The sequence below is a fragment of the Diuraphis noxia genome, unplaced genomic scaffold (genome assembly GCF_037042655.1).
Source record: "Diuraphis noxia isolate RWA-SAM2 unplaced genomic scaffold, SU_Dnox_SAM2 contig0003, whole genome shotgun sequence".
Classification (NCBI taxonomy): domain Eukaryota; kingdom Metazoa; phylum Arthropoda; class Insecta; order Hemiptera; family Aphididae; genus Diuraphis; species Diuraphis noxia.
Window position 1 is genome coordinate 29,215,075 of NW_028301713.1, and position 10,273 is coordinate 29,225,347.

Sequence of the window (10,273 nt, forward strand, 5' to 3'; positions counted from 1 at the left end):
ATAAAATTTGAATGGAACGAATGCGGCTTACTGATGCTTTTCAATGCCGGAATCTTTTCAGATGGTTTAAGGAGAGACAGATTTGTTTACATGGACTAACGAAACATTATTAACAGGAAGTGTCAAATAAGAATTTAATAATTGAAAAAAAAAACGAGAAATGTGTTTAAATCGACATTTATATTTAAAGCAGCAATTAAGCAATGAATTCATAAGGTAGAGGAGCTAAACTGATTGGATCCGTTCCTCTTACTATGTGACCGGGTCGAGGTCCTTGAGGCTAAAAACAAATTAAATACATGATCAAAACAATATTTAAATAAAAGTGTTAGTATGTTTATAAATTTTTAAAGGTATTATTCAAACTTCGATATAATTTGTAAAGAGAATTTTGAGAAACAGAAAGAGAACATTTTTGTATTATTTACTTGTGTTACACTTACTAGTATTTCCTAGTACCCTACTAATTACATTTGTATCCTTTTTTTTGAACAATATACTATATAGCTTCACAGTTTAATGAAATTAATTAAAGCTCATTGCATTTAAAACTAATTCTACAATGAAAATATATAGCAATAATATAGGTAAAATATTTATAAACAAATACATATTATAATCTCATCAATAATATATCAATTGTTAGCTACTTATGGATATAATTTATTTAAACCAATCTATAAAACATTTTAAAGAGAAGCTAACTTTGTTTAATTTCTACAATTCTAATTTTTATAAAATAATACAGGTAAATTAATAAATTAAGAAGACAAAATATGTTAACAAACATATGTTAATAATTAATATAATGTTACTTCAAAAATAAAATGCAAATATTCACTTATTCGAGTATTAATTTTCCTAATCATATTTTCTTATTGAAATATTACTTATTATATAATTAAATATACTAATAGCAGCTTCACTACTACATTCAAAATCTAAAAATATTTAACTATAAAATCATAGCTGCATAATAATAAAAAAAATAGAATAATCTAAAAACAAGATATTAAATCTTTATTGAAAAAATAACTTTTAACTTACTTTGCGTTTAAGGCACACTCTAATTCCCTTCTTTTTAGCATCAGCAACTTTTTCTTCATTTTCTTTGACACGCTTCAAGAAATCATCTCGACATTTTGATGGGTTAACATGTTCAATACGAATGTTAATCCTATAAAATTAAAATAAAACAATCTATTTAATCATTGATTAGGTACATACAATTTAATTTTTAATATGATATATTTATTTCAAGAAATGTATAAATTTAAATATATTATATCAAACAACTTAAACATTCATCAACCATTAGCATTTTGGAATTTTTTTTAGGTATCCAGGAATTTTATATACAGTTAATAAATGCCTATTTTAAAGGATGCCTATAAAACTATGAGACATTAAAAGAAAAATATTCATCTGTTTTTATTATATTTTGTCGGGTTAGATTTACATTAAAACTTACTATAATAAGGGCCTTTCTTACAATGTCGGAAAAGTGTTTGTAAACTTTAACCAAATATTGTAAGAACGACCCTAGTCTAAGTATAAATGACATAATAAGTTTCTAAATCAAAAAATTTTATAATTAAAAAATATTGCATAAGTTGTCATACTGAAAGAACTAGCCAAAACAAAAGTATATATATATATATTTTTTATCAATCCATAAAGAAGGGAACTAATGATATGCAAGCTAGCCACTCAGAAGGCCAATTATTAATTAAGAATGAAAAATTTAAAAATATACATACATTTTCAAGCATTGATGTATAAAGACATCCTAAATAAGTATCTCGATAAGTATATAATAAAATAAATATGCTAGGATAATAACTTTTGCAATCACACACATATAAAATTATTTAGCATTTTAGCCATCAAAATTTAACATAGGTATAAATATGTTCAGATTAAACCTTCAACATGACATTCAGTCTGGGGCGGTATATAATCATCATAACAATGAGTACAGTGGAAGTACACAATGAACAAATTTTAATCACATTTAACTTACACTGTAATATTTAGTTTAGAGAAGTAGAAACAAAAATTGGAATTAAGCTTAAATTGCATTGTTACTCAGATCAAACCTTCAACATAATTTTCAGTCTGGGGCGGTATAAAATCATCATAGTATGTGGCATTTATAAATTAAATTACAATTTTAAATAACTTGAGTTGACAAATATTCAGACCAAACCCTCAACATGACATTCAGTCTGGGGCGGTATAATTTCATCACTATTTGTACAGTATTATATCCGATACCGAATTTGAATTAACATTTACAACCTCATTTATTTAATGTTATGGATAATATTCAATGGTCGAGTAACGTCCAGTTTACCTGGGTAACTATGCCAACAGTACACAAGCAACTTAAGATCATATAAATTATAGTATACATAAAGAATAAATACATGAAACTGTAATTTTTCAAAGTTAATGTTTTTTACTTAAATATAATATATAATCTCCAGAACTTCCTATTCACTAATTATACTCTAATTATTAACAGATTAAAACTCAAAAATACACAGACTATTATTGACTAAACATAACTTAATAAAACAAACTTATTAAAATATATTACTCTTTTCTGAAATTTATAATTGTATATATTTTGCTGAATATTGTGTATATAAAATTCATACACTTAACTGGTATCATTAAATTGTGTTAATAACATACAAAAAACGTCACAGTATTGATAGTTACTCAGATCAAACCTTCAACATGATATTCAGTCTGGGGCGGTATAATGTCATCATGTTATAAACTTATACTTAAGATGATATGTGACCCGCTTGTATTATCTTACATGTCAAAAGTACAAAGTTAAATATATATAATTAATAGACTCAAAAGTAGCATTTTCTGTTTTGTTGAAAATGTTTTTTCAGTATTTTAATTTAGAAATGAGTTGTGTAGAATATTAAAATTTAAAAATGCAAATTACTTGCTTAAAATATTAAAAACATTTCCAACAAAACTATTAGACTATGCTGTTACCGTTAAATTTAATTATAGATAAATTTAATTAAGCTAAATGAGAACTTACGAAAGTAAATTTGGTAAGTTACACACTTGTAAGATAGCAACAACAAAATATTATCCAGGTTATGTTTTAAAAACAAGAGTTAAATCTGTATAATATTGAACCATCATCAGATCAAACCTTCAACATGAGATTCAGACTGGGGCGGTATAATGTCATCATTATTGGTTCAGTATTAAACATATGTTTTCTAAAAATGTAAATTGATTATTCTGTATACATTATAGAAAAGCCAAATTACTAAAATAATAAAAAAATTTGAATTTGACCATCAGCTCAAATCGTCAACATCATATTCTTCAGTCTTGAGCAGTTTAAATAATGAATACAAATGATTGATAGATGAAAACTCCTATAAATATATAGAGAAAGAGAGAGAGATCAGGAAGTGGCCAGAACCAGTTGAATACCAACCAATTAAAATTATTTAGACTGGCCAATCTGGTGAACAATCAACACACTTATGATGGGATGGGATGGATCAAAGACAACCCGGTAAATAGTTAAGTCCTACACTAGATAAAATCTACAAAATGTGTAAAGAGAAAATATAGACTATGATGACCTGTAAAACTGGAGGCATTAATATATCAACCAAAGATGCCAAGTTCTTTAATGTTGGGAAGAAATTGTACTATAACTTAAACTTCTAAGGATCAATTAATATGTTACTTAACTTGACCTACCTATTTATTTAATCTTATAATTATTTAAAGTTAACTAAATATTTAGTAAAATAGCATATTGATATTTTATATTATTTGATTATAAGGGTGGTTTTATACAAAAAATAAAAAATAAACATATAATTAATTTTTTTTTAACATATAACTTGAAGTTATATGAAGTAAAATGACATACATTCAGATTAAACCTTCAGCATAAGTTTCAGACTGGGGCGGTATAATGTCATCATAAAATGTTCAACTTTTTACATTTTTATATGGATTAGATACATTATCTTAAAAAAATCATAAGTATTTTAAGATGTAAGAAAAATTAACAAATTTAAGATACTTATCTCTCTTCAAAATTAAAATATAATAGAAAGCCCATGAGATCTAATTAACACACACTTACACCTTTAAATTTTATAACAGGTCAATTCACTCTAGTAGTCTAGATCATAAATTAATGGAGCTAAACATGATCTACTAAGCGTAAAATTTGGTATGTTACTAGAGATGGGCATGAAATCCGAATATCTGAATATCCGGATATCCAAATCCGGATTTGAATCAAATTCTTATCCGGATTTCCCGAATTATCCGGATTTATGGATTTGCTTTTTATGTGACTTCAGACTTACAAATATTTTTAATGTATGGTAAAATAAATTATTTTATTATAATGAAAATTTAAACAAATGTTATATTATATCAAAGTTCATATCATAATAATCGTTCGAAATGTATACATTTCAAATAGACAAGTATAGTGTATACCCAATTAATTAATCTTTACTGAATGACCTTTGGGTGGTTATTGAAAAAGGTTTTTTGAAGATAAGTTAAGTTTATCTTACAACAATAATTGTTATCGATATAGTTGTTTACTCGGACATGTTCTTTTACAATTATCAAATAAAAATTATCGAAAAATATCAAGTGGAGAGTGGAGACATATTTGTAGGAATAGTATTTCTGTTGCATCAAACGTGTTAACACTGAGTAATTTTACTATAATAATTTTACTTGAATAATCCGGATACTCCGTGAAATCCGGATTTGACAAATCCGAATAATTCGGATTTTTGAAATCCAGATATGCCCACCACTATATGTTACACACTTATAAGAAGGAGAAAAGTAGGTATAATTTTTAGACACAAATATTTAGATCAAACATACAAGAGATTCAGTCTGGCCGATATATAAAGTTATCACGCAATATTTTCATTTTTAAATAATATTTATAGCATTTATTTTATAAACACATACACATCATATTATTTAACATTATTTAAAATTTTGGGAGGATAACTTAAATTAACATTCAGAATAAACCTTCAGCATGAGATTCAGTCTGGGGCGGTATTATGTCATCATAAAATGTTCAATATTTTACATGGTCATCTTATATTTATTATTAGAGATTAAATATTATTTAATTTTAATAGGAATATGTTTTTTTTTTTAAGATAGTTAACAAAAATCTTGAATTGTAAAACTACTCAAATTAAACCATCAATAAGAAATTCAATCTAAGGTGGTATAAAGTCATTGTCATATATTTGTATACATATTAATTTTATCTTAACCACCTATAAGCTTTGTCATCACATATATAAAAATTAAATCTTAAATACTTAGAAAAAAAAGTTCAGATCAAACCTTCAACATGAGATTCAGTCTGGGGCGGTATAAGGTCATCATGTTAAATTTAAATTTTTTATATTAATTAAATTAACTAGGTACAAGTTTAATTTAATAACACATACATTACAATTTAATTAAGTAGTAAACATTTTTAGAAAAAAAATATTCAGATCAAACCTTCAACACGAGATTCAGTCTGGGGCGGTATTAAGTCATCATATTATATTTTTTAACAATTAGAAGATACACATTTTATTTTATAAACACATACACAATCTATGTATTTAACATCCTTTGTTTATGTTAATAATTTTTAGATTTAACAAAAAATTGATAATCAGATCAAACCTTCAGCATGAGTTTCAGACTGGGGCGGTATAATGTCATCACAAAATGTTTGGAATTGTATACTCCACCATGATTTTAATAGATTTTATTTCAATAAATAAATTAGGTATTTTAAATAGCTTAAAGATTTAGGTATAATATACTTTGTATAGTAAAAAAAAAAAAATCTTTAATTAATAATTTATAATTACTCAAATCAAACCTTCAACATGATATTCAGTCTGGGGCGGTATAAAGTCAAATTTAGTATTGTTTAAAGTTCAAATTATATTTAATATAGTGGTTCATAAAGAAGAAAAGTTTAAACCAAAAAACTTTTCAAAAACCTAATTTCATTTATAAATACAAATTGTGATGATTTGAAATATATAATATGTTAGTAATAGGTATTTTTTGTAGGGACTTAAAACTGTACAATTAGTAAACATTAAACAAATACATTTGTGTTAATGACATTTAAGATGTTACTTAATTTAAGAATTATTATTTACCTCTTTGCAATAATACGGTTGCGTACTCTTTTATTGACAATGACTCCAAGAGCGTGTTTAGATACATTGAATACTCGTCCAGTTTTACCGTGATAGACTTTGTAAGGCATGCCTTTTTGTACAGCTCCATTTCCCTAAAAATGCCAAAAGCAATGTTAACAATTCTAAATACTTATTAAAATTCAATTTATTTATCTACCTTGATATCCACTCGATCACCAACTTTATACACTTTCATGTATGTTGACAAAGGAATGACTCCATGCCTACGGAACTTTCTGGAGAACAAGTCCCTAGTTCCATGCCTATAACCCTTTGAGTTGGTCATATTTGATTATCTAAAACAAAACAAAATATTTAGAAAAACGTATACAATTTAATAAAGGATTTTATTGAAGCTAAGAAAAACAAATCAGTTATTCAAACGTTAATTTAAATTCTATGTAATAAGATTAATTAATAAAGATAAAAATATACATTCATTTATTATTTTAGTACTCAAAAGACATCCATTTATTCTATCCATTTATTAAATATAATAGAAGACCAAACATTCGACATGACATTCAGTCTGAGGCAGTATAATATCATTTATGCATTTTGAAAATAGTTAAATATGATCAAATATTTAAAAAGGCTTTTAATTTGAGAGAGATTAGACACAAACAGAACGATATTAAGGTGTAAATTAAATATAATTCATCAGGTACATAGTGAAAGATGTTCCATTTTTCATGATTGATCACTGAGAATTAGTCAACTTGAGCATCGCCGTTCACATGGATAGGGCACTTGAAATAGTCAATCATCAATCGTATTGAAACGATGATGTGATCCCTACAAATGGCTTTTAAGGCCATCACAGTCGCTGCATTGTCGACAACGTTTGATTTGGTCAACCTGGTCATGCAAATTCAAATACACAGACATTCGATTTACAAACCAAAAATGCGCCGTGGAACGATGACTTTCCTGCTCAATATTGTCTGGATAATGGGGATTGTTCAATTGAGAAAGATAAATAGTTCTAAAACGAGATGCAGATCCAATGTATGGTTGGATTTTGGGTACGAATTACGAGAGATCATTAACAACCCGAGACGCGATAAAACATCAAAACGATGCAACCCTAATTTTGAATAACAGTGTTTGTGAACAATATGAAATAGTTGTACTTACTTTAGGTTACGATTCAAAAAAAAAAAAACGTCCTACGAGAAGACACTCCACGAAAACGTGTACGTGAAAGTAAAAGAACCGAAACGTCCGAAACAGTGGTAGATTTCTTTCAGGTTATGTGATTATTTGTTGTTTCTTATTCGTCGGGACAACCATGGTGGATAAAACCATGGAACAATGTATTTTACGATGGAACAAAAAACAAATTATGGCAATTTTTCCTTATCAGAAACCGTCTCATAATAATGATAATGAAAAAAACTATTTATTTTATCATAGAGTAATAATTACTCTATGGCTGTATGGCGTATGCTAATGCTATTTACTTTTTCTTTGAATCTGTGTCCTATGATAAACTCAGATAGAGCGGTCAATAGAGGTAATATTATCAGAATTCGATTTATTCATAGCAGCCGAATCAGCCGATAGTTTACTATATAGCTAGTAGTGTTGGTGTTGGTATTCACTATTCAGTATTCTATATTGACAGTAATCACCATTCACTACTCAAGAAATTTTAATCTTTAGCTATTGTTTATTAATTACTTCTCACCAATCTGCTTGAGTTGATTTTATTAATTTAAATTGGAAATCAAATGATATTAAAATTGAAACTGAAATATGGATAGCTTACATGTACCCTGCAATAAAATAAAAGATGAATATCAAAAATGCTTCAATTCTTGGTTTACTGAATGTTATATGAAGGGCGATTATGATGACAAAAGATGTGCCAAAAAATTTGATCAATATCAAAAATGCCTTCGAGAAGGTATGCAAGTACACGCTTTGGATATTGAAGATGTATTAAAACCTTACTTGGGAACAGATCGCATGAAGAAATGAAATCACTATACATTTTTTATGTTATGAAATAACAAGTATAAAAAATTAAAATTAAATTAATTTATTAAGTAGGTACCAGGTACCTAGGTATTTGTTCATAGTTGGGTATATATATAACTGTTCCTTAATTTATAAGTTATGTTAACTTTTAGCTGTTAAGTAATTTTATTTAATTATAGTATTAATTTAATGTTTGTAATAGGTGTCTTTCTATATTAAGTGCTGTACCTATTACTTTGTTATTAAGATTTTTAACTTCTATCAATCTATTTCAACTTATATGTTCATATAGTTTTACAATAAACTTGGTTATTTATAACAAATTCTATTGACTTACTTCACTTAGACCTAGTATAATTCCTGTGTGCTAAAAACATTCTCAGAGATGTTATATAGCATTTATTTTGTGTGAAATTAAATATTAATACTTATGTTTATTGTGGAGATGTTATAGCACCAATAATATCCATATCTGTCAAGTCGTTGAATGTTATGTCACAAAACAATGTTCCATATTTTGTCGCGTTGTAATTTTCATATGATACATACTTCCCAATTTCAGCTCATGGACTTTGCTGAGAGTGCACTTAGAAAGCCCGGTAAAAAATGAAAAATTTTGTTAAGACTATCATCATCATTTTGAATCCGCAACCAAGGAGGGATTTAAAGTGCCACCACAAACCTAATTGACCTATGCCTAGACATCTGGGACACACTAACAAGATCAAGATATGAAGGAATTACAAACAACAATACCACAGTGGCGTGTCCAGAACTTTTTTTGTGGATGGGCCACAAAAATTAAGTTCAGAATGGTTATACTCCCTCCTCATACTAAAATTTGATCTATTTATAAGTTTTAGTATTTTTATTCTATATAAGTCTAGTACTTATTGTATCTAAGTCTAGTACTATTAAAATTATTAATTTCTGAAACAGATATAAATTTTACTAAATTGCTTTTTATATTAGTTACAATAATTAGATTTTGCAGTGCTTGATTTTGACAACAACCTGTCCAAGAAAATGTTGAAGTCATTTGAAAATATCTTGATAAATACTCTTTTAACAAAGTTTTTAACATTTGTTTCCTTTACTTGGTTTATGTTCTATATAATAACTCTGAAATAACCGTTAATATTGATAATGTATACCTATACCTATAAGATAACAAAAAATGTATTAAATTAATAAAAGTGTTACCAATTGATGTACAAGTTTTTCTTCTGCATTATTAATAGATTCAATAGTTTTGAATGGGAATAAAGAAAGAAATGCCTCATTGTTTAAACTGTTCCAAGGACACCACTATGCACTTTAATTTCCAATAGCCCTAATTTTCTATCGATTCGTTTAAAGGTAAAGTATTGTTTAACTGATCTTATGGACTTTACTGTATTTTAATTTTGATGCATGTTATAAGTAATTTAAGATGCACAGTAAAATTTCAATTTTAAAATACTCATAAGATCGCTCTTAATATTTATTTATATATGAGTGTTGTGTTAGTATTAGGGCTGGGACGATATACAAACCGATATCGATTATCGGCCGATATTGGCAATATTGGTTTTATTGGTATCGGTTTTTTTTTTAAACCGATATTTGACCCTAAATGAAAAAAAAAATTTATCATACATAGATTAAATATTAGATTGTATTAAAAATTAAACACTGAACATTAAACAAACTGAAAAAGGGAAAATTATTATTTTTTAAATATTATGTGATTTGTTTTTTTATTATAATTTTTATTTGTTTTATTAAAAAGTTAAAATTATACTTATAGACTATAGTTAAAACTTATAAATGTATAACTTAAATTAATAAATTATAATTTATTATCAACTAACAAGAAAGAAAAGTCTTCATTTTAAATTTTTAACTTTGTTATTTAATATTTATTATTTATGTAAAACTGTGTTAACTCTATTTGTATTAAATATTCATTGTATAATATAATATAATTAAATAATTAATTATTATTTAATATTTATTATTTATGTACAACTGTGTTAACTCTA

General features: G+C 26.3%; 2 protein-coding genes and 5 non-coding genes across 8 annotated transcripts; 1 reads left to right on the forward strand and 6 right to left on the reverse strand.

The window, feature by feature from the left end:
- Window positions 1-161: 161 nt before the first annotated feature.
- RpL21 (ribosomal protein L21) lies at window positions 162-7,561 on the reverse strand. 2 transcript variants are annotated; one of them, XM_089223070.1, is made up of 5 exons: window positions 7,404-7,561; window positions 6,424-6,562; window positions 6,225-6,358; window positions 1,048-1,177; window positions 162-280 (listed from the first exon to the last, which is right to left on the reverse strand). In XM_089223070.1, exons 2-5 carry the CDS (start codon window positions 6,550-6,552, stop codon window positions 197-199), a joined length of 477 nt encoding a protein of 158 aa, XP_089079196.1. In that variant the 5' UTR covers window positions 6,553-6,562; window positions 7,404-7,561; the 3' UTR covers window positions 162-196. The 2 variants fall into 2 exon arrangements, with proteins under 2 accessions (XP_089079196.1, XP_089079197.1); XM_089223071.1 differs by lacking the exon at window positions 7,404-7,561 and adding an exon at window positions 7,168-7,341.
- LOC149057177 (small nucleolar RNA SNORD31) lies at window positions 2,084-2,147 on the reverse strand. Its single transcript, XR_016191287.1, has one exon. It is a non-coding gene; the product is annotated as a small nucleolar RNA SNORD31 (small nucleolar RNA).
- Window positions 3,173-3,236, reverse strand: LOC149057178 (small nucleolar RNA SNORD31). The gene has a single exon (XR_016191285.1). It is a non-coding gene; the product is annotated as a small nucleolar RNA SNORD31 (small nucleolar RNA).
- On the reverse strand, window positions 3,925-3,990 carry LOC149057179 (small nucleolar RNA SNORD31). The gene has a single exon (XR_016191289.1). It is a non-coding gene; the product is annotated as a small nucleolar RNA SNORD31 (small nucleolar RNA).
- LOC149057180 (small nucleolar RNA SNORD31) lies at window positions 5,546-5,611 on the reverse strand. The gene has a single exon (XR_016191286.1). It is a non-coding gene; the product is annotated as a small nucleolar RNA SNORD31 (small nucleolar RNA).
- LOC149057181 (small nucleolar RNA SNORD31) lies at window positions 5,717-5,782 on the reverse strand. The gene has a single exon (XR_016191288.1). It is a non-coding gene; the product is annotated as a small nucleolar RNA SNORD31 (small nucleolar RNA).
- Window positions 7,562-7,676: 115 nt separating the features above from the next.
- LOC107168521 (uncharacterized) lies at window positions 7,677-9,459 on the forward strand. The gene has a single exon (XM_089223072.1). It carries the CDS (start codon window positions 8,025-8,027, stop codon window positions 8,247-8,249), a length of 225 nt encoding a protein of 74 aa, XP_089079198.1. The 5' UTR covers window positions 7,677-8,024; the 3' UTR covers window positions 8,250-9,459.
- Window positions 9,460-10,273: the final 814 nt, after the last annotated feature.

Excerpts from the sequence above, each read along its gene's own strand:
- RpL21 (XM_089223070.1), bottom strand. The coding sequence starts at position 6,552 with ATGACCAACTCAAAGGGTTATAGGCATGGAACTAGGGACTTGTTCTCC. Across the intron at positions 6,359-6,423 it reads GTGATCGAGTGGATATCAAG|GGAAATGGAGCTGTACAAAA; the intron begins GTAGATAAATAA and ends TGGCATTTTTAG. Across the intron at positions 1,178-6,224 it reads AACCGTATTATTGCAAAGAG|GATTAACATTCGTATTGAAC; the intron begins GTAAATAATAAT and ends TTAATTTTATAG.
- LOC107168521 (XM_089223072.1), top strand. The coding sequence starts at position 8,025 with ATGGATAGCTTACATGTACCCTGCAATAAAATAAAAGATGAATATCAA.